We start from the raw sequence: 23887 nt of genomic DNA on the forward strand, positions 1-23887 counted from the left end.
GCACCCCCTTTTTTTTCTTGGACTCCACTGGGCTGGTGGAGTCTGGGGAATCTGTCCGGCTGCGCCCTGGTTGGCATAGGCAGCTGCCTAGTTTTCCTAGCAGCAATGCTGGCCCTGGCCGCATCAGTGCTTATTTTAACCCCTTAAGGACTCAGGGTTTTTCCGTTTTTGCACTTTCGTTTTTTCCTCCGTTACCTTTTAACAATCATAACCCTTTCAATTTTCCACCTAAAAATCCATATTATGGCTTATTTTTTGCGTCGCCAATTCTACTTTCCAGTGACATTAGTCATTTTACCCAAAAATGCACGGCGAAACGGAAAAAAAAATCATTGTGCGACAAAATCGAAAAAAAACCGCCATTTTGTAACTTTTGGGGGCTTCCGTTTCTACGCAGTGCATATTTCGGTAAAAATTACACCTTATCATTATTCTGTAGGTCCATACGGTTAAAATGATACCCTACTTATATAGGTTTGATTTTGTCGCACTTCTGGAAAAAATCATAACTACATGCAGGAAAATGTATACGTTTAAAAATGTCATCTTCTGACCCCTATAACTTTTTTTATTTTTCAAAGTACAGGGCGGTATGAGGACAAATTTTTTGCGCCATGATCTGAAGTTTTTATCGGTATGATTTTTGTTTTGATCGGACTTTTTGATCACTTTTTATTCATTTTTTAATGGTATAAAAAGTGACCAAAATACGCTTTTTTGGACTTTGGAATTTTTTGGTGCGTACGCCATTGACCGTGCGGTTTAATTAATTATATGTTTTTATAGTTCGGACATTTACGCACGCGGCGATACCACATATGTTTATTTTTATATTTTTTACACTGTTTTATTTTTTTTATGGGAAAAGGGGGGTGATTCAAACTTTTATTAGGGAAGGGGTTAAATGACCTTTATTAACACTTTTTTTTAACATTTTTTTTGCAGTGTTATAGGTCCCATAGGGACCTATAACACTGCACACACTGATCTCCTATTCTGATCACTGGCGTGTATTAACACGCCTGTGATCAGTGTTATCGGCGCTTGACTGCTCCTGCCTGGATCTCAGGCACGGAGCAGTCATTCGCCGATCGGACACCGAGGAGGCAGGTAAGGGCCCTCCCGGTGTCCTGTCAGCTGTTCGGGAAGCCACGATTTCACCGCGACGGTCCCAAACAGCCCGACTGAGCAGCCAGGTCACTTTAGCACTTTCACTCTAAAGGGTTAATACCGCACATCGCCGCGATCGGCGATGTGTGGTATTAGCCGCGGGTCCCGGCCGTTGATGAGCGCCGGGACCGACGCGATATGATGCGGGATCGCGGCGCGATCCCGCTTCATATCGCGGGAGCCGGCGCAGGACGTAAATATACGTCCTGCGTCGTTAAGGGGTTAACCCCTTAAGGACCAAGGACGTACTGGTACGTCCTGAGCCCTCTCCCTTACTATAACGCATTGATCAATGTAAAAGATCAGTGTGTGCAGTGTTATAGCCCCCTATGGGAGCTATAACATTGCAAAAAAAAAAAAAAAGTGAATAAAGCTCATTTAATCCCTTCCCTAATAAAAGTTTGAATCACCCCCTTTTCCCATAAAAATAAACTGTGTAAATAAACGTGTGGAAATGTCCGTATGATAAAAATCGTTAAATCACACAGTCAGTGGCGTACGCGCAAAACAATTCCAAAGTCCAAAATAGTGTATTTTTGGTCACTTTTTATATATGAACAAATTAATAAAAAGCGATCAAAAAGTCCGATCAATACAAAAACAGTACTGCTAAAAACTTCAGATCACGGTGCAAAAATGATCCCTCATACCGGCCCGGACGCGAAAAAATAAAAGTTATAGGGGGTCAGAAGATGACCATTTTAAACGTATACATTTTCCTACATGTAGTTATGAACTACGACAAAATCAAACCTATATAAGTAGAGTGTCGTCTTAATGGGGCTCTCCGGTGCTTACACATCTTTTCCCCTATCCAAAGGATAGGGGATAAGATGCCTGATCGCGGCAGTCCCGCCGCTGGGGACCCCCAGGATCATGCACGCAGCACCCCGTTTGTAATCAGTCCCCAGAGCGTGTTCGCTCTGGGACTGATTACAGGCGACCACCGGGCCGGCGGCGTGTGACGTCACGCCTCCGCCCCCATTTGACGTCACGCTCCGCCCCTCAATGCAAGCCTACGGGAGAGGGCGTGACAGCTGTACACATTTTTATTCCCTTTGTGTGTATTGGAACTAAACCAAAAAATGGAGGAAAAAAGCTAATCGGACATTAAGTCACACTAAACTTAAAAAATGGGCTGTACGAAATTATTGGAACCCTTTCAAAATTGTGGAAAAATAAGCTTGTTTTACGCATGTGATGCTCCTTTAAACTCACCTGGGGCAAGTACCAGGTGTGGGCAATATAAAAATCACACCTGAAAGCAGATAGAAAGGAGAGAAGTTCACTTCACACTTTGCATTGTGTGTCTGTGTGTGCCACATTAAGCATGGACAACAGAAAGAGAAGAGAACTGTCTGAGGACTTGAGATCTAAAATTGTGTAAAAATATCAACACTCTCAAGGTTACAAGTCCATCTCCAGAGATCTAGATTTGCCTTTGTCCACAGTGCGCAACATTATCAAGAAGTTTACAACCCATGGCACTGTAGCTAATCTTCCTGGGTGTGGACGGAAGAGAGACATTGATGAAAGGTGTCAACGCAGGATAGTCCGGAAGGTGGATAAGCAGCCCCAAACAAGTTCCAAAGATATTCAAGCTGTCCTGCAGGCTCAGGGAGCATCAGTGTCAGTGCAAACTATCCCTCGACATTTAAATTAAATGAAGTGCTATGGCAGGAGACCCAGGAGGACCCCACTGCTGACACAGACATAAAAAAGCAAGACTACATTTTGCCAAAATGAACTTGAGTAAGCCAAAATCCTTCTGGGAAAATATCTTGTGGACAAAGCCTTTTTTGTAAAGCACATCATTCTACTGTTTACCGAAAACGGAAGGAGGCCTACAAAAAAAGAACACATTACCTACAGTGAAATATGTTGGAGGTTCAATGATTTTTCGGAATTGTTTTGCTGCCTCTGGCACTGGGTGCCTTGAATGTGCGCAAAGCATCATGAAATCTGAGGATTATCAACAGATTTTGGGTCGCACTGTACAGCACAGTGTCAGAAAGCTGGGATTGCGTCCGAGATCTTGGGTCTTCCAGCAGAACAATGACCCCAAACATACGTCTAACATCACCCAGAAATGGATGGCAACAAAGCGCTGGAGAAGTTGCCACATCTATATCTTATTGAAGACCTGTGGAGTGATCAAAAAATTGCTATTGGGAAAAGGCGCCCTTACAATAAGAGAGACCTGGAGCAGTTTGCAAATGAGGGGTGGTCCAACATTCTGGCTGAGAGGTGTAAGAAGCTTATTGATGGTTATAGGAAGCGACTGATTTCAGTTATTTTTTCCAAAGGGTGTACAGCCAAATATTAAGTTAAAGGTGTCAATAATTTTGTCCAGCCCATTTTTGGAGTTTGGTGTGACATTATGTCCAATTAGGTTTTTTTTCCTCCCTTTTTTTGTTTAGTTCCAATACACACAAAGGGAATAAACATGTGTTACTGCTATCCTTTTGTGAGAAATACTTCATTTTCTAGAAAAATTTCAGGGGTGCCAACATTTACAGCCATGACTGTACACGTAAATGTCAGGAGACAGTCAAAATGTTATCATGGTATATATGTGAATGTTCAGTTATGGGCCCTATTGACTGGTCATTTAATGACTACAGTAGAGTTAGTTTCCACATCTGTGTATTTACTGGAACTCAAAAGTGTGATGTCCTGCACAATCATTAGTTGACTACACTTAGGCCATTATATTTGAATTGGGGAGGGGAGGATAGCTAGGATCTTGTGCCTCCATCCTGTCCTCCTGGACAGTGTATAGATTGAGTATGGTTGGCACCAGTGCCTAAAAACAACAGAATCGTCCGCAAGCTCCAAGATGGCACCAAGCCTCAGAATTCAGGGACTGACATTCCGGGTGGTGAATTGCAGGCTGCTAATCAGCCTAAGTACATATTCTACTTTATGTTAGTGGGGAAATTTTGTCGATACTTGCATTATTTGTTGGTGAAAAATTCCAAAATTTGATGAATAAATTGAAAAATTTGCATTTTTTTTTTACTTTGAAGCTCTTTGCTTATAAGGAAAATGGATATTCCAAATAAATTATATATTGATTCACATATACAATGTCTACTTTATGTTTGCATCATAAAGTTAACATGTGTTAACTTTTGGAAGACATCAGAGAGCTTCAAAGTTCAGCAGCAATTTTCCAATTTTTCGCAAAATTTTCAAAATCGGAAATTTCTCAAGGACCAGTTCAGATTTGAAGTGAATTTTAAGGGCCTTCATATTAGAAATACCCCACAAATGACCCCATTATAAAAACTGCACCCCTCAAAGTATCCAAAATGACATTCAGTAAGTGTTTTAACGCTTTAGGTGTTTCACAGAAATAGCAGCAAAGTGAGGGAGAAAATTCAAAATCTTCATTTTTTACACTCGCATGTTCTTGTAGACCCAGTTTTTTTTATTTTTACAAGTGGTAATAAGAGAACAAGCCCCCTAAAATTTGTAACCCAATTTCTCTTGAGTAAGGAGATACCTCATATGTGTATGTCAAGTGTTCGGAGGGCGCAGTAGAGGGCTCAGAAGGGAAGGAGCAACAATGGGATTTTGGAGAGTGAATTTTGCTGAAATGGTTTTTGGGGGGCATGTCACATTTAGGAAGCCCCTATGTTGCAGAACAGCAGAAAACCACACATGGCATACCATTTTGGAAACTACACCCCTCAAGGCACGTAACAAGGGGTCCAGTTAGCCTTAACACTCCACAGGTGATTGACTACTTTTCGTAAAAATCGGATGTGTAAATGAAGAAATTTTTTTTTCACTAAAGTGCAGATTTTCCTCAAATGTATCATTTTTACAAAGGATAATGGTAGAAAATGCCCCCCAAATTTTGTAACCCTATCTCTTCTGAGTATGGAAATACCCCATGTAAAATGCTCTGCGGGCGAGTCACATTTGGCTTTTGGAAAGCAAAATTGCTGAAAAGGTTTTTGGTGGGCATGTGGCATTAAGGAAGCCCCTTTGGTGCCAGAACAGCAAAAAAATGCCCACATGGCATACTATTTTGGAAACTAAACCCCTTAAGGAACATAACAAGGGGTACAGTGAGCCTTAACACCTCACAGGTGTTTGACGACTTTTTGTTGGATATGTAAATGAAAAAAAAATATTTTTTTCACTAAAATGCAGTTTTTTCCCAAAATTTTACATTTTTACAAGAGTTAATAGGAGAAAATGACCCCCAAAATTTGTAACCACATTTCTTCTGAGTATGGAAACACCCCATGTGTGGAAGTCAATTGCTCTGCTGCCGCACTACAATGCTCAGAAGAGGAGGAACGCCATTGAGCTTTTAGAAAGAGAATTTGATTGGAATGGAAGTCAGGGACCATGTGCGTTTACAAAGCCCCCCGTGGTGCCAAAACGGTGGACTCCCCCACGTGACCCCATTTTTGGAAACCACACCCCTCACAGAATTTAATAAGGGGTGCAGTGAGTACTTACACCCCACTGTCCTTTGATAGATCTTTGGAACAGTGGGCTGTGCAAATGAAAAATTAAATTTTTCATTTTCACGGACCACTGTTCCAAAAATCAGACACCTGTGGGTTGTAAATGCTCATTGTACCCCTTATTACATTACATGAGGGGTGTAGTTTCCAAAATGGGGTCACATGTGGGGGAGTCCACTGTTCTGGCACTATGGGGGCTTTGTAAACACACGTGGCCTTCAATTCCGGACAAATTTTCTCTTCAAAATCCCAATGGCACTCCACTTCTGAGCATTGTTGTTCACCCGCAGAGCACTTTACATCCACATATGGGGTATTTTCTTACTCAGAAGAAATGGGGTTACAAATTTTGGGGGGCTTTTTTCCTATTTTCCCTTGTGAAAATGAAAGATTTAGGGTAACACCAGCTTTTAGTGCAAACATTATTTTTTTTCATTTTCCCATCCAACTTTAATGAAAATTCGTCAAACACCTGTGGGGTGTTAAGGCTCACTATACCTATTGTTACATTCCGAGAGGGGTGTAGTTTCCAAAATGAGGTCACATGTGGGTATTTGCGTTAATGTCAGAACCCTGTGCAAATCAGCAATTTAGACCTCAAATGTACATAGTGCGCTCTCACTCCTGAGCCTTGTTATGCACCCACAGAGCATTTTACGGCCACATATGGGGTATTTCCGTACTCAGGAGAAATTGCGTTACAAATTTTGGGGGTCTTATTTTTTTCCTTTTACCTCTTGTGAAAATAAAAAGTATGGGGCAAAACCAGCATGTTGGTGTAAAATGTTATACATTTTTTACGCTAACAGGCCGGTGTAGCACCCAACTTTTCCTTTTCATAAGAGGTAAATTGAGAAAAATCCCCCCAAAGTTTGTAGTGCAATTTCTCCCGAGTACGGAAATACCCCATATGTGGCCCTAAACTGTTTCCTTGAAATACGACAGGGCTCCGAAGTGAGAGAGCGCCATGCGCATTTGAGGACTACATTAGGGATTGCATAGGGGTGGACATACGGCTATTTTATGCCAGTGATTCCCAAACTGGGTGCCTCCAGCTGTTGCTAAACTTCCATCATGCCTGGACAGTCAGTGGCTGTCCAGAAATGCTGGGAGTTGTTTTTCAACAGCTGGTGGCTCCGTTTTGGAAACACTGCCGTACAATATGTTTTTTATTGGGGGGGGGGGGGGGACAGTGTAAGGGGGTGTATATGTTGTGTTTTACCCTTTATTATGTGTTCGTGTAGTGTTTTTAGGGTACATTCGCACTGGCGTGTTACGGTGAGTATCCCGCTAGGAGTAAACCCGCCATGTGAATGTACCCTGTACGTTCACATGGGGGGGGGGGGGCTGTTTGGGCATGCTGGGATTTGCAGTTTTGCAACATCTGGGGGGCTACAGTTTAGGGACCACTGCACAGTGGTCTCCAAACCGTGGCCCTCCAGATGTTGCAAAACTACAAATCCCAGCATTCCCAGACAACAAACAGCTGTCTGGGCATGCTGGGAGTTGTAGTTTTGCAACATCTGGAGGGCTACAGTTAGAGACCACTGTATAGTGGTCTCAGACTGTAGCCCTCCAGATGTTGCTAGGTAACTCACCGGCTTCCATACGATCCAGCGAGCCAGTCGCACGACATCGCTGCCCGCTGATCACCGCTGCCTCCAGATGGGTAAGTGGGTCTTCTGCCGTCGGTCCTTTTCGATTTCCCCATACTGCCCGGCCTATTACAGGTGGGCAGAACGGGGAAACCGAAAGTTAACCCGCGCCCCCGATCTGCTATTGGTCGTTGCTTCTGGCGACCAATAGCAGGGATAGGAGGGGTGACACCCCTGCCACCTGACTCCTATCCCTTCAGGGGAATTGTGGGTGTCTTAGACAACCGCGATCCCCTTTATATTCCGGGTCACCATAGACCCGTATGACCTGGAATCTGCAAAAATCGCAGGCGTGAATTCACCTGCGATTTGCGTCGTTCGCCGACATGGGGGGAACCCCCCCCCCCCCCCTGGGCATTTGCGCAGGGTGCCTGCTGGTCGATATCAGCATTGCCAACGGTCCGGTCACCACGCGGCGGTTACCGAAATTCCCACGGGCGTATGGATACGCCCTGGGCCCTTAAGGTCCTTAACTCACCTTCCCCGTTGTGCCGCTACAGCTGTCGGTCCTTTAGTCTGGTCTTCTTCCTTTTTCCATGTGCACGGATCATCACACTCTGGTCAGCGTATCGCTGGCTGCAGCGATGTCCTGCCTTGGCTGGTGGTAGGCTGAGCGCAGTGTCATGTATGGAGACGGGCAGCAGGGAGAAGGCTGGGCCCAGACTCCTCAGTGGGAGCTGAGCCAGGATGAGAATATGTATTGGGAAAACATTGGGGACTACTGACTAGGAAAATAAAATCATAGGGTGCATCAAAAGGGGCTTAGATGCCTCACATCAAGGAAATAATTCTACCTCTGTCAAATTACTAGTCTGACGAAACATGGAATCTTGTTTACAATCCGGGATACCAGTGTACTGGAAAGATATAGTGGTGCTTGAGAGGGTTCAAAGACGTGCAACCAGATTAATAAGGGAAAAGGGATGTCTACAATACTGAGAAAGATTATCAGAATTAGGATTATTTTGTTTTGAAAAAAGACTGCTTTGAGGTGACCAAATAATTTATGACCTATTTGTACCCAGGACTGTATGTATAACATCCTCTATGTCTAGAGGCTTTTTTCTGCCGCCTTCTAGATCAGCACAGTAGGGACTCAATATGGGATATAGGTTTAGCTTGTCTTTTTTCAACATCACATACTATACTAAGTGGGGCTGATCGGTGCCTGCAGCTATAAAGCTGCTGGTAAAGCTCATGCTGGGCACAAGATATACACTGTATATCTCCTTCCCTGCATGAATATACAGTAAACCAGCCATCTTTATAGATCACTGGTTTACTGTGAGCCCTTTGCTGGACTGATTGCTCTTTGCAAGCCCTGCTAAGATAGACCTAACTAGTTCTGCTGAGCAGCGCTGGTTAACTCCTTGGCCATGAACATAGGCCACAGAATCTGATGTAGTCCTCAGCAGACACCTATCTGAAATGATAAGAAAAGAAAACCACAAAAAATGGGTTAGTACATTTAAAGTGCCCATAAAGCGTTGTGTTGCCAAACGGAGCCCCTAGCTGTTGCTAAACTACAGCCCCACATTTCTAGACAGCCTTTGCTGGAAGCTGTAGCTGTGCAATAGCTCTCTGTTTGGGAATCCCGGCCAGAAAGAGTCTGTTTTCATTTAAGTATGCCCTTTTTTAAACAAAAAGGCATGCTAAAAACAGAACCACACTTACCACCTCGTTCCTGGCTCCAGCTCAGACTCTAGTGACAGCATGGCTAGAGACAGGGCTACACTGGTCTAGGCTGGAGCAGGAATGTGCAGGGGGAAACGTGAAAGGGCTTTGTTCCATATTTGCACAGTGAGGTTGGTCACAGTGGGCGAAGCACGCGTAGCACACAGGTGTGCAGGGGCTATTCTCAGCTTCTAGATCTTGTTTCTTTTGGTATAGGCCCACAGAGATGTCCACGCAGAGAGATGTCGTAAGTGGGCTGCTAGGTAGTACACATAGATGTCCGCATGTGCCAGGCCTTCACAAGAGCGTACTGAACCTTGGGGTTCACCATTACTGAACCTTGGGGTACACCACTAATAACCGGAGACTAATCAGAGTAGGAATCATTGACCACCACTATCTGGGTACGATCCTTAAGCCAGTTTTCAATCCAGTTACAAACAAAAGTTTCCAAACCCAAAGACCTTAACTTACCTATCGGACATCTAGGAGGGACTGTATCAAATGCTTTTGCAAAATTTAAAAACACTATTTCCTCAGCCAGTCCTCAAGGCTTCTATTCACATCTTTATAAAAGCAAATTAGATTGGTTTGACAACTTCTATCCTTAGTAAACCCATGCTGGATATCACTTATAATACTATTATCCCCAAGTATTCCTGTATGTAGGCCCTTATGAGTCCTTAAAACAATTTTCCCACAATGCACATTAAGCAGGTCTATAATTACCTCAAGGAGTTATCTCGCCAGGCAAAAGCAAAAAGCACCATAGCCCATGGGGTCGAATACAAGGCACTAATAGCATTCAAAAATGGACCAGAGAAACCGTAGGCCTCAATGGCAGCAAAAAAAAAAGGGCCAGATCAAGCGCCTTCTCTGCATTAAGAGTCAGAAGAGGCCCCTAAGACTTTTGTGGATGAGATCTGGGAGCAGCTAACAACCAAAAGGACCTATGGATGGAGGGTAGAATTCCAACTATTATTTACAATTGATCGCTAAGCGATCACTATTACCCTAAATTTCCCATCCAATATAAAATATAACTTTTATTGAGCCATGATTAAAATCCAATTCACAAGTGCTCAAGTAATAGTGTTTGCATGCAACTGCTTGCTAGTGACTAGAGATGAGCGAATTTACAGTAAATTCGATTCGTCACTAACTTCTCGGCAGTTGATGACTTTTCCTGCATAAATTAGTTCAGCTTTCAGGTGCTCCGGTGGGCTGGAAAAGGTGGATACAGTCCTAGGAGACTCTTTTCTAGGAATGTATCCACCTTTTCCAGCCCACCGGAGCACCTGAAGGCTGAACTAATTTACGCAGGGTAAGTCATCAACTGCCGAGCCGAGAAGTTCGTGACGAATCGAATTTACTGTACGTTCGCTCATCTCTACTAGTGACCTATGTAAGAGAACTGTGGCTGCAGTCCACAATTCTCATGTGAATTAAAGGCCTCTAAGGCCTCTAAGCCCTTGAGAAAGCCACAGCTTGTGGTGAAACGTTGGGTGGGCAGGCAATGTGTGATTGATTTTAACTTTAATTTACTTGAGAATTGTGGACTGCAGCCACAGTTCTCTTACATAGGTCACTAGCATGCAGTTGCATGCAATCACTATTACTTGAGCACTTGTGAATTGGATTTTAATCATGGCTCAATAAAAGTTATATTTTATATTGGATGGGAAATTTAGGGTAATAGTGACCGCGATCAATTGAGATCTGGGAGCAGCTGACCCAGCCTGTCTGCCAGAATCTTTGTAAAAAGCTTCATATCATTGTTTAATAAAGAAATCGGGCAGTAGCACAAGGTGTCTTTGGTAAGATTCCAGCATTGAGGAGGGACAGTGGCTTCTGTGAGGAAAGAATTAAAAAGAGTGAACAGATGTGGGCAAACAATATCAAGAAAGATGTTTTAAAACTGGTAAGGAAGGCTATCAGCCCCTGGGGACTATACTTTGGGGATGGCATGAGATGGTTTCCAGCAGCTCTTCCTGGGAGATAGGGCCTTTAAGGAGAGAGAAGTTTCCGGGGTAAGAGGGGAGATTTCAGTTGGTAGGCTAAAAGGGTATGTGGGTTATTAGCCTGCCCATAAAACTTACGTTTAGTGAACGTAAAGAGGTATTCCATTTAGTAATTTCAACATCCTTCAGCCGAGCATGTGTATGTACTGAGTGGCGTAGGGTGGATATGGAAGGGCGGTAAAGCATCTTCCCCCTCCAGGTTGCGGACCTCAGCCATCAATTGGCAGATACGATGGGAGGCAGACCGTTTCAGATAGGGAGATACAGTGGCCTCTCAGGACTGGCTTGTGAGCCTCCCAGAGGGTCGGAGAAGAAGAGACACTGCCTTTATTTAATTCAAAGTATTCCCGGAAACACTTTTCCAGGGACTGACGGTGCTCGGGTTGTTTTAACAAGGAATCATTCAGCCTTGAGTGACAATGTCTACGACGAGTGGTGCATGGTTTACTATCAAGCGACACCAGTGCGTGATCTGACCGAGATGGTATGCAGCTCTGAACCAGCCATAAGCCTGAGCCCCAGAAGATAATTAAATGGTAGTTTTATAAGATGGGTTGTTACCAATGCGATTATACCAATTCTATATTGTCTGCAGCATCTAGAGGCTTAAGCTCTGATCAAGGCTCACCTGTATCTGATAGCTCCCAATGCAGATTGTGTGGGCCCAGCATCTTAGCCCACAGAACTCCAGCTTTATACATGTATGACCAAAATGTAGAAAAAAACCGGCTACTACTGAATCCTTGTATGCTTGGAGTGTAAATGTGGAGCTGCTGCAAGGTGCTGGAGGTGGTGCTCTGTTTAGAGGCAGTATGTGGTCTAGTCTGGAAAAGACCCACTAGTCCATACATAAGTAGTATATAATAGCAAGAGGTAGGAAACGGCACTCACCATCCATGTGCAGATAAAACCTTGATCTTTAAAGATGATTTTATCCGCACATGGATGGTGAGTCCCGTTTTCTACAACTTGATATTATCTACTACTTATACATGTAGGACACTGTATGTATGTTTTCTCAAATACATGGATAATTAGTGAAAGCAATAAAAAGTGGACAGTCCATTCTTCTAGGTGTCTGGAATAAGACCTATGCAAACTGAGGATTTATATTTCTAATGTTTTTCATCAGTTGCAAGTGTATTTAACCCTTAGTAACTGTCCATATGTATTTTTATTGAAGTCATTAAGGGTGTTTTGGCCATGTTGACGTCTTTTTATGATGGAAGCCTAGCCGCTTAGCATGTTTACCTTGCTGGGATGAAAAGTAAATCATGGTGTATCCTTAGATACATTTACATTGGCAGGGATGTGTATTTTTTATTTTATTTTCCTGCTTATTATTTTTACAGCTATAATATCTATCTATTTTGGCAGGTTATAGTAGAGAAATATATCCAGTCCCATCCAACTGGACTTCAGGTTATGTATAACAAGCTTTTGGAGTTTGTTCCCCACCATTGTCGACTTCTAAGAGAGGTAACAGGAGGAGCAATATCAAGGTAAATGTATAATCATGATAACTGGTAATAACTAGTTGATCTGTTAGGATCTGACTGCTGGGATCCCCACTGATCACGAGAACAAAGGAAAATGTTCCCCCTTCCAAATGCACCACCAGAACTTCTTTCATTCTCTGTTGAAATTTAAGATCATTGCAAAGCTCAGCATTCAGTACCAATCTGTTTGTTATCCCCCTTTCCTGTGGATATAGAATTTCTTTTGAAGATAGAAATTCCCCCTTAATTCTTATCTATTTACCTATGGGAATTTGCTTTTACTTTATATATGACGTTGAAAAATGTGCTATCTATTTTTAAAACTGCAATGCTTTTTGTTTGCACCTAAATTAAAGAATGTGTCCTTTTTTTTTAGAGTTTTAACCCACATTTTAGCATAGATTTTGTCTAAAAAGTAGCACTGACAATGTAGTGTGTCTAAATTTAAAATCAGTTATAAAAATCAGTGCATATTCTGTGCTGGCTTTGAGGCTGCATTTTTTTTTTTTTAAAGAACAAAGTAATTAGCAGCAATACCTTTATGGGCTATAACTGCAGGTTTTTGAAGCACAGAGGTATTTTCACCAGGCCAGTTTACAAATCAAAAATAGAAGAGGCAATGTTTGATATGTTAAGCCATAGTGTATAGTGTGATCTCAAATTTGTGGATTCTGTTAAAGGGAACAAATCAGCAGATTTTAGCATATATAACTCTTGACAATGACATCCCCGGGGGACATTTTTGCCCCAAGGGATGGTGAAGAAATTGAGTTATATGGTCCCTTCTGGCTGCCCCGCAACTAGTCCCCTGTGCGGGGTCTTCTACTTACCAGCAACCGTTGCTCACCGTTGCTCCGGCTTTGGCCCTTTCCCCTCTGCTTGATTGACGGCTTGCATCATCGCTCTGCTCCCTAAGCAGATGGAGCAGAGTGGTGACTCGAGTCATCAATCAAGCCGAGGGGACAGGAGCTGGCTGGGGGGGGGACTTCATAACTTGACATCTCCACCATCCCTGGGGGCAATGGGAATGGTGAGGATATCAATTTTAGCATATAAAACACTTGCTGTGCTGTGGGATTACTACTACTCCCATCATGGAACATACTTGTTTCCTTGATGGGAGTAGTAGTTTCCAGGTTGCGGGAGTCTGGGGAGGCTAGATTAATGCTTGTACTACTACCCCCATCATGGAACGTCTGAGACCCCATGCGATCAAAAGTTATTAAGCAGGGGAGTGGGCGGCATGGTCCACATGTGTGCTTTACTTTCATTTTCAAATACCCCGCGGAGAGCCCTGAATGGCCAGCACCGAGGGGCCATTCAGGGCTCCCTGCAGGGTTTTTAAGGTCATTATTACGAGGATTGTAATGTTGCACTACACTGCGCTGCATTCCCCGGCAGCCCTGATGGCCAGACATATAGCGCTATATGTAAAATGACCCCACCCCCACTATATATCTGTCCCCCTGCAGCGCTTCTATACACATATGTCCCTCACAGCACTATCTGTGAATAATATACTATCAGCAGCGCATCTGCTGGCCGGGAAGCGGGCGGCATTGCACTGCCTTTCCCGGCCAGCAGATGTGCTGCAGATAGCGCTGCAAGGGATTTATGTATGCGCTCGCTGGGGGGGGGGAGACATATGTAAGCGCAGCAGGGGGCATTATACAACATAGCTAGCGCAGCGGGGAGCATTATACATAGTTAGCACAGCGGGGGGGGGGGCATTATACAACATAGCTAGCGCAGCAGGGGCATTATACATAGCTAGTGCAGCGGGGGACATTATACATAGCTAGCGCAGCAAAGGGGGGGGGGGGGGCATTATACATATAGCACTATATGTTTTGCCCCCCACTGCGCTAGCTATGTATTTTGCCCACAGCTGCGCTACCTATAGATCTTGCCCTCCTGCAGCGCATAAGGGCAGCCCGGGAACTCGGCGCAATGCTTTCTCGGCTGCCATTGTAGTGCAACATTACAATCCTTGCTAATTACTTTAAAAACACAGCTGAGAGCTCTGAATGGCCCCTCGGCCATTCAGGGCCCCCAGCGGGATATTTAAAAATGGAAGTAAAACACGCACATGATCTACATCGCAGGGTTGCGGAGCATGCCGCCTGCTCCCCTGGTTAATAACTTTTGATCACATTGGGTCTCAGAAGTGAGACCCAGTGCGATCGATCACTCAGCCCCTGTACTACAGCACACAATTTAGAGTAGGAAAAATGAACCTTAATCCCCAAGTGCATGACCTATTCTGTTTGCCTATCCAAGGGGTCTTAAGAGTATCAACTAGCTGGGGTTTTAGATATATGGGCAATATTTGGGACTTAGAGGTGTTTAAAGGGTGGCTTCCACCATCCTATATTTTTTTTTCTGTCCCTGCCTATCGCCAATCTATCCCTAACCCCCTCCCTGCTTTTAATTTTTCTTTTTATTATATTAAAAATAACTTTTTGTCTGCCTGGTAGTGTGCTCGCATATAGAGAAATCGGAGGATTTCACTGTCCCATCTGCACCCCTTCTACATCAGTTTGAGACTGCAGGGACTCAGCCAAAGATTCTATGCAAAGCACAAAAATAAGAGGGGAAAGTGAGCAGCCCTGGCGTGTGTCATTGGATATATAGAGTCTGGAGGATAATGTACCATTAGCGAAAACCCTGGAGCGGACTATAGAGCCTCGATTGCCCTCAAGATATTACCATCAAATCCCATCTTGCGTAGCACTGAGAAGGCGAAGGACCAATGTATGCGGTTGAACGCCTTCTCAGCGCCGAGTGACAAAAATGCTGATGGGATTTTCTTTGACTCCTTCGACACATAATGGAGTAGATTTATCACCGTCCTTGTATTTTCATAAGCTTGACTGTTGCGAATGAAGCCTACTTGATCAGGAGCCACAAGGCAAGTCATCAAGGGTGCTATCCTATTGGCTAAAAGTTTAGCACAACTCTTAAGGTCTAAGTTCTAAGAGATATAAGCCTTAAATTACTGGGTCTATCAGGGGCTTTCCCTGGTTTTGGAAGGGTAACAATGAGGGCATCCTGGTTTTCTCTAGGAAATGAGCCAAGCCGTATTGCCTCCTCAAAGAAGTTTCCTAGATGTGGGGATAAAATGGAGGAAAATGTACGCAAATATCCAGTGGTTAGACCATCAGGCCCAAGGGCTTTACCAACAGGTAGACTTTTGATAGCCGAGGCAACTTCAGATATCGTGAAGGATTTATTAAGGGGGGCCAACTGAGGTAAATTTAATTTGGGAAGAGACATATGTTCACAGTATGAAACAATGTCACTATTTGATGGATGAAAAGTAGAGGAGTCCTCTGAAAGATTATATAAGGAGCTATAGTATGTCATAAAGCAATCAGCTATTTCTTTGGGATGATATATCTTATGGGTCATGGAAGGGTGCCACAGGTAAAGGATTTTAGATTTTGTATGTTTTGCTTTAAGGCGAGAGGCAAGGAGCTTTCCAGCTTTGTTGAAGGCATAAAATTGGGATTTCAATTTAAGCAAGCGTCTGGCATGGTCATCAAAAAAGTGTTCATGGATCTGTTGCCTAATAAGTTTTAGTTCCCCAGCTACTGACGTGGAGGGGATGGATTTGTTTCGGTCCTCCAGCACCCGTTGTTTCTCAAGTAAATATGTAAATTTCAGACTACGCGCCTTTTTTAAGCGTGTGTCCTAGTTTAATGAATGTACCTCGGATATATGCCTTATGGGCATCCCATAGTGTCTTATCACTGACTTCTCCATTGGAGTTAGCCGTGAAATAATTTAAGATCTGATTCAAGTTCAGATTTGTATTTCGGATCTTTCAAGAGAAATTCGTTGCAACTCCATAGAAAGGAACGAGGAGTGCTTAGAGTCTCCTCAAGCTCCAAAGTTACTGTAGTATGATCGGACCATTTAAAGGGTTCGATGGTGGAGAACCGGACAACATCCAATAAGGGTCTTTCAATCAAAATTAAGTCAAGTCTGGATTATCCATTCGTCACTGCCGAATGAAAGGTGTAATCCCTCTCATTGGGGTGGAGAATGCGCCATGTGTCATATAGGTCTTCTTGGTGAAGAAGACTTGCTAGGGAGGACGAACGTTTTTTAGTTTTGTCTGAGATATCTGTTGTGGACGATGTTAAAGTCACCAGTAAGACTGAGATGTCCTTGTCGATGTTTATGGATAAGTTGAATGGTTTTTCCAATAAATCTGAGTTGTCTTAACACTGGGTGCATAGAGTGACGCGATGGTGTATGCAGTGTTATTAATTGAGCAAACCAAGATATCTGCCATGAGGGTCAAGTATGTCTTTTGTCAGGTGAAAGGTGAATTTTTGATAGATACTAACGCCCCTCTAGATTTGGTATTAAGGTGAGATTGGTAAATGTGAGGAAAGTCCTTGTGTTTGCATCAGTTTGAAGCAAGTGAGTTTCCTGCACACACAGAATGTCACATGCCAATGTTTTGGCTTCAGACCATATGTAAGAGCGTTTTTGTGGTACATTTAAACAATTAGCATTAAGAGAAATTACCTTCAGAACCCTATTAGATTTGGAAGACGATAGTTTCTGAACGAGGAATTATATTCCGGGTACAGCAAGTCAGGCATCTTCTCGGGTATGGGTACTGGAGTAAGTAAACACCTGGAGAGAAAGAGGGAAAGAAAAGAAGTCATAAGGGAAAAAGAAGCGAAGAAATACATCAACATCTAACTCCTAAACAGCAATACGAAGTAAACAAAGTTCAGAAATGTGCGATGAACTGATGTAAGCTCTGGCAAGACTCGGGGTAGGATCAATTGATCCTAGGTGAAATGGAGTCCAAAGCCTTTTGACAAGGTCAGCGATTATTCCTGCAATGCTTTCCCACTGTGTTCCACTCTTGTCAGGGAAGATGTAGTAGCAGGAGAGCCAGGTAAGTCCACGGACATTCCCCAGGATTTGAGCCACTCAGTTCCTTTTAGCTATGGAGCGTATGGTGTGAATGGCATCTCCTCTTTGTATAATAAGTCGAGTTGGAAAACCCCATTTGTACAAAACCTTCCTGTTGCGCAAAGCTAAAGTTATGGGAGCCAGGCTTCTTCAGAGTTGTAGGGTTACTCCTGAAAGATCAGTGTATACGGAAACAATTTGGAATCGTTCAGGAAGTGCATCTCTGTTACGTGCCCTTTGTATCAATACTTCTCTGACATGGAAAAAATGCACACGTGCAAGGACATCTCGAGGGACACTTTCGTCCAATTGTTGTGGCAGTGATCATTAGAGGAGCAGTTTGGTAGTAAAAAGCTCATGAAGTCCGTTACGTAATCAGGTAGATCTTTTGTGGCAATCGGGGGTTTGGGATCCCCCGTAGTTTGATGTTGTTTCGTCGGGATCGGTCCTCTAAATCTGCGATCTATGCCCGGAGGTTTGCCACATCAGTTTCCAGGTCATAATAGGCATCAATTAGGTTTTTATGAGAAAAGGCCATTTTGGATTCGGCATGCTCCACCCAATTTCCCCTTCAGGGCTTTTCGAGGTTGTAAGTTTTGAGTCATTTTAGCAAAGATGGAGGAATTTAGTATTAAAAGCATTTTTTTTAGGGTTACTTCTGTAACAGGAGACTGGTATAGAGGTGATAACGTCTGTCTCAGGAGAAGAACCTGTTGATCCAGATGGAGATATGGCTGTTTCTTTATCCCCAATGTCCAGTCTTGGACATTGTTTAAGAGGACTGCTAGAAGCAGGAGAGTTGGTAGCTGAGTGTCTCATTATGGATATGTTTTGGAGAGCCCCTTTTCTGGGCACTGTCCCCAGGGGGTGCCAGATGTGAGAAAATGCCTCTGGATGATCTGTCAGGAGAAGGCAGTAAGGTCTGATGGCACGTAAGGGATGGAAATTTATCATTGATATCTCCTTGTTGTAAGTTTGGTGATTGAGGTAGCGAGGAGGAGAATCTAGTAGTATGTCCAGTAAAAGTCTGAGGTTTTTTGGGTTTAGAATTATGTTTAGCACGGCGTCTAGATGACATGATGGAGCTGTAAATATAGCCAGTTGTGCAATTCTCAGCTGCTAGGATGCGTTGTACAATTAGTTGATGTGAAGAGCCCCTATGCTATTCAGGGCTGATGGATATATCCGAGCAGGCAGTGATTGTATGCCAAATAAACCAAATAGACAGTGGTAAAGCCTGTTATCACTGAGTTCAATAGGATATAGCAGATGAGGAGGATATTATACTGAAAGTACCTCAGGTATATTGTATTACAGACAGCCTGTTAATAATAAAATGGAGGTCTTAAAGATTCTGATAAGTTCAGCCACTATAATTGTTCAGAGCACAGGGCATTCAGACGAATCCAGGCATGCACTATGTAGGAGTGCAGAATCCAGAGCAATTAATGCTCTCCAGCAGATGTGTAACTCAAGGATGTGGCAGCACACCATAGGGACTAGTGAAGATGAACTGCGTGGACCATCAACAGCTGCTCAAGATGGCGGCCGCGCAGAAGAGCTTAGGAGAGCCTGCCTCAGGAAGAGCTGTACGTGAATGATTAACAGCCATCCGGGGTATATGCTGGGTACTGATTATGGGTGCTGCTTTATGAGGAGAGCAGTCAGGTAGCTTACTGTGGCAGCAGCAAGCTGAGTTTCATAACGCAGCGAGCTGCATATGTGTAGTGGTGCCCCGGGAGCTGTTTCAGCAGATAACGGTAAGCAGTAGGGCAATCTCTGTCTTGGCTATTTGCAGATCGCCTCCGGAGGTTATTCGGGCATTGCACTTACTTGTAGATTCAGGTGCAGGAGGCCGGCGAGCGGAGCTGATGAGCGTTGTGCTGCGTTATGATGCGCCGTGCAGGTCCGGGGCACTGGTGGTAAGATGGCGCCCGCAGTTCAGCGCTGTGCAGAAGCTCGGGATATTTCTCCAGATACGGCACAGGGAGGGTTCCCTAGGCATTCCCCCACAAGGTGGGATAAGGGGTTTTATGAAGTAAGAGGTTTGGGAGTCGCTGAGGAGAGACTCAGGCAGACATCTTCTCCCTTCAGCAGCAGGCCACGCCCCCCCATTTCCCTCATTTCATATTAAAACTGAAAATGTTGGCCCCCCTAGGATATAGTCTTGGTGTAATGGTGGAAGAAGATGAGGAAAAAGCCAATCTGCTAAATGCCATCTTCTGTACACAGGAAAATCCAATGTCAGAGGACAAGAGAAGGGATAATGTACATTTTCCAGCAAATCTCACCTGTTTAACGCAACAAGAAGTGCAGTGCCACCTTAGTAACAATAAGACACACAAATCACCAGGCCCAGATGGCATCCATCCCAGGGTTTTGCAGAAATTAAGTACAGTGATGGACAGACCCTTATTCCTTATATTTTAAGATTCCTATAATGACAGGGATTGTTCCACAGAACTGGCTTTTGGCTAATGTGGTACCAATATATAAAAAGGGGTCAAAAAGGGATCCTGGGAACTAGACATGTGCAATTTGTTTTGTTACGAGTTTTTTGTACGAATGTTACTTTTTTCGTACATTCGGATCAATCCGAATGTACAAAAAATCTTTCATTGATGTGAAAACCAATTCGGAACAAAATGAATTGCACATGTCCACGAAATTGTAGCAATGAAATGCATTATTATTTGCCTTGGGAAAATGTTATTGACAAAACCAAAAAGTTTTTTTCATTTTTTTTTCATTTTTTTTTTTCACTAAAAAAAATTCCCACACCAATTAACTATGCATTTAATTAACCTATTAACCAGTTCAGTGTACATAGAGGGAAATTTAAAAGAGAAAGAACAGAAATAGTTTACTGCAGTGTTTTCCAACCAACAGCCTTTGGCTGTCTGGGCATGTTGGTAGTTGTAGTTTTGCAACCACTGGAGGCACTCTGGATGTGAAACATTAGGTTAAACCAATTGTAAAACACGTATCTAACATATTTTACATGTTCAAAAAAATATACATTACATAAAAATACGTGTTTTAACAATAAGTATATATTAAAATTACATTTTACTATAAATAGCTACATAAAAAAAAAAAGTAACCAACTTGACAAGTTATACATAAATTACCCTTTAATCACATCAATCATTCATGCAGCATTCACTTATTCAACATTACATCAGGTATGAATCAATCACATATCATTTATACATTATCTTACCTGTCTTCCAATGTTTCGATCTCTGCAGCTCTCTTTTCCTTACACCTGCTCCTGCTAATGGTCCCCTGCTTAAAAATAATTTTGTCTATAAAACCAATAAAACTTGTTAACTACAATTTCTAGCTTCGCTACAGCATCTTTTTTTTTTTTTCGTGGTACCCCAGCATATGGCCAAAAAGGAAAAAGAATAAAAATAAGTAACAAAACAAAGCTAAATGAGAAAATAGCAAAAAACAAAAGTTGAAATACAAAATCTATCCGAAAAGTTAGTGCTGATTTATTACCAAATAACGAATCATACGAAATATCGAATCCGAGAAAACAGCCAAACCTAAAAAATGAACTAAACAAAACATAACAAAAAGAAACGTAAGGTTCTTTAGGGTTTTCTGAGAGATGCTATTCTGGAGTATCTTAAATCCTTAACGATGCGGGACGTATTTTTACGTCCTGTGCCAGCTCCCACGATATAACGCGGGGTCAAGTGTGGATAGAACATTGATCCAGGGATATATTGTGATTGCTATATTGGGGTCGGGAATAATTAATGTCCGATAGTAATGTCTCTCTGTAGCGCAACGAGGGTATGGAACTTATAAAGTCAGTGGTGCTCAGTAGCGTACCAGCAAATAGACAAATGTTAGTCCAATAAGCAGACCACTGTTGAATAGTACAAATACACCTGTCAGCGATGCTCAGAAGTATGCTAATGGAGATATGCAAACGCTAGTCCAAAAAAAGGTGTTAACGTTCAACAATGTGACAACAGTGCTGCCAGCAAGCAGACCACTGTAGAGTGATGCGATCTCACCTGTCCTGTTGCTGGTCCCTCAGCACTCACGCACTTACCCTTGGCAGCTTGCAGCACAGACCCCTAGTCGCACTACACCTTATGAGTCGTCAGCGTTGGCGGGCCTGGGGAGGGGAGAAGTCTGTACGTTAAATTAGGGTTATAGACACATCGGGATTTGTTGGTTGACTCGGATTGCAACGTATTCCGATGTGCCTATAACATTAATTAAACGTACAGAAAATAACAGTTGTCATGTTGCTAAACGTGAACACCTTTTTTTTTTTTTTTTGGGGACTAGCGTTTGCATATACTTATTAGCATACTTCTGAGCATCGCTGACTGATGTATTTGTACTATTCATCAGTGGTCTGTTTGCTGGCAGCACTGTTGCCACACTGTTAAACATTTTTCTGGACTAATGTTTTTCTATTTGTTAGTGTCCTTTTTTTTTTTTTTTTTTTTTTTTTTTTTTTTATACATTTGCAATTGTTTTAATAAATACTGGGCTATTTAGTTAGTTTTTTTTTATTTTCCGTTTCTAGGGTATTTTTCTTTTGTTTTTGTTCTTTTATGCATAAGTCACATGCATTCAACACAAATACCCTATAGCCTAGCAAATAGTGTACCTATGACAAAAAGTAATATTCTGTGTAATATGGTGTCTGGTAGGCGTGGCCAGGACTCTGAGCTTCTGAGCTGCAACGCCTCTCTCCACTCTGTCATGCCACTTTGATACACAGGGCTCTCCTGTCAACAGTAGCACTGTGCATTTTCTGTGTCCTTGCAGTGACCTTCACAATCCCTAAAGACAGAGAGCTTGTAGTGATGGCTCTAATTAGCAACAAATGTGTGGACAATACACACAGAATTGCCGTCAACAGGTGAGCCCTGTGTGTCATAGTGGCATAACATAGTGGAGAGGGGCTTTGTGGCCCATGGGCACAGTGGAACCCTGGCTACAACTCCCAAACATGGCACACAGAAAAAACACAAGATTGAAAAAAAAGGGGGGGTTTGCTTGGCATGGGGACACTGACCCTTGCTTGCCTGTGGGGGAGGTTGAATGAATGTGACAGATAAGGGGGTACATTTCTGATTGCGGGTGATTTGACCGCATAAAACCCCCTGCAATTTCCTGTTCGGTGCCCTGGCTCACCTCCTGCCTGATCTTGCACGCGGCACCCCTTTGTAATCAGTCCCCGGAGCGTGTTCGCTCCGGGTCTGATTACCGGCGACCACAGGGCCGACGGCGTGACAGCTATCTCGCCCCCTTCCGTAGGCTTGCATTGAGGGGCGGAGCGTGACGTCACATGGGGTAAGTTTAACCGGTAAGTTTAACGTGCATTGTGGGTAAATTGTTTGAAGGACTTATAAGGGATTACATACAGGAATACATAGGGGATAATTGTATTATAAGTGATAGCCAGCATGGGTTTACTAAGGATAGAAGTTGTCAAACCAATCTAATTTGCTTTTATGAAGAGGTGAGTAGAAGCCTTGACAGAGGAATGGCTGTGGATATAGTGTTTCTGGATTTTGCTAAAGCATTTGATACTGTCCCTCATAGACGTCTGACAGGTAAGTTAAGGTCTTTGGGTTTGGAAATTTTAGTTTGTAACTGGATTGAACACTGGCTCATGGATCGTACCCAGAGAGTGGTGGTCAATGATTCGTACTCTGATTGGTCCCCGGTTATTAGTGGTGTACCCCAAGGTTCAGTACTGGGACCGCTGTTGTTTAATTTATTTATCAATGATATAGAGGATGGTATTAACAGCTCTGTTTCTATCTTTGCAGATGACACCAAGCTTTGTAGCACGGTACAGTCTATAGAGGATGTGCATAAGTTACAAGATGACTTGGATAGACTAAGTGTCTGGGCATCCACTTGGCAAATGAGGTTCAATGTGGATAAATGTAAAGTTATGCATCTGGGTACTAATAACCTGCATGCATCGTATGTCTTAGGGGGGATTAAACTGTCAGAGTCACTGGTAGAGAAGGATCTGGGTGTACTTGTAGATCACAGACTACAGAATAGCATGCAATGTCAGGCTGCTGCTTCCAAAGCCGGCAGGATATTGTCATGTATCAAAAGAGGCATGGACTCAAGGGACAGGGACATAATACTCCCCCTTTATAAAGCATTGGTACGGCCTCACCTGGAATATGCTGTTCAGTTTTGGTCACCTGTCCATAAAAGGGACACTGCGGAGTTGGAAAGGGTGCAGAGACGCGCGACTAAACTAATATGGGGCTTGGAACATCTTAGCTATGAGGAGCGATTAAAGGAGTTACAATTGTTTAGTCTTGAGAAGAGACGTTTAAGGGGGGATATGATAAACGTATATAAGTATATTAATGGCCCATACAAAAAATATGGAGAAAAACTGTTCCAGGTTAAACCCCCCCAAAGGACGAGGGGGC

General features: G+C 43.1%; 1 protein-coding gene across 2 annotated transcripts in view; it reads left to right on the forward strand.

Annotated features, from left to right (window-relative positions):
* Positions 1-23887, forward strand: part of COG2 (component of oligomeric golgi complex 2) — a 273237-nt gene that overhangs the window by 110308 nt on the left and 139042 nt on the right. For both annotated transcript variants that reach the window (XM_056566965.1, XM_056566966.1), the window contains one exon: positions 12385-12509. In XM_056566965.1, coding sequence (XP_056422940.1) covers positions 12385-12509 — 125 coding nt within the window. The remainder of the gene's footprint in view (positions 1-12384; positions 12510-23887) is intronic.

Source organism: Hyla sarda, chromosome 3 (genome assembly GCF_029499605.1).
Source record: "Hyla sarda isolate aHylSar1 chromosome 3, aHylSar1.hap1, whole genome shotgun sequence".
Lineage (NCBI taxonomy): Eukaryota > Metazoa > Chordata > Amphibia > Anura > Hylidae > Hyla > Hyla sarda.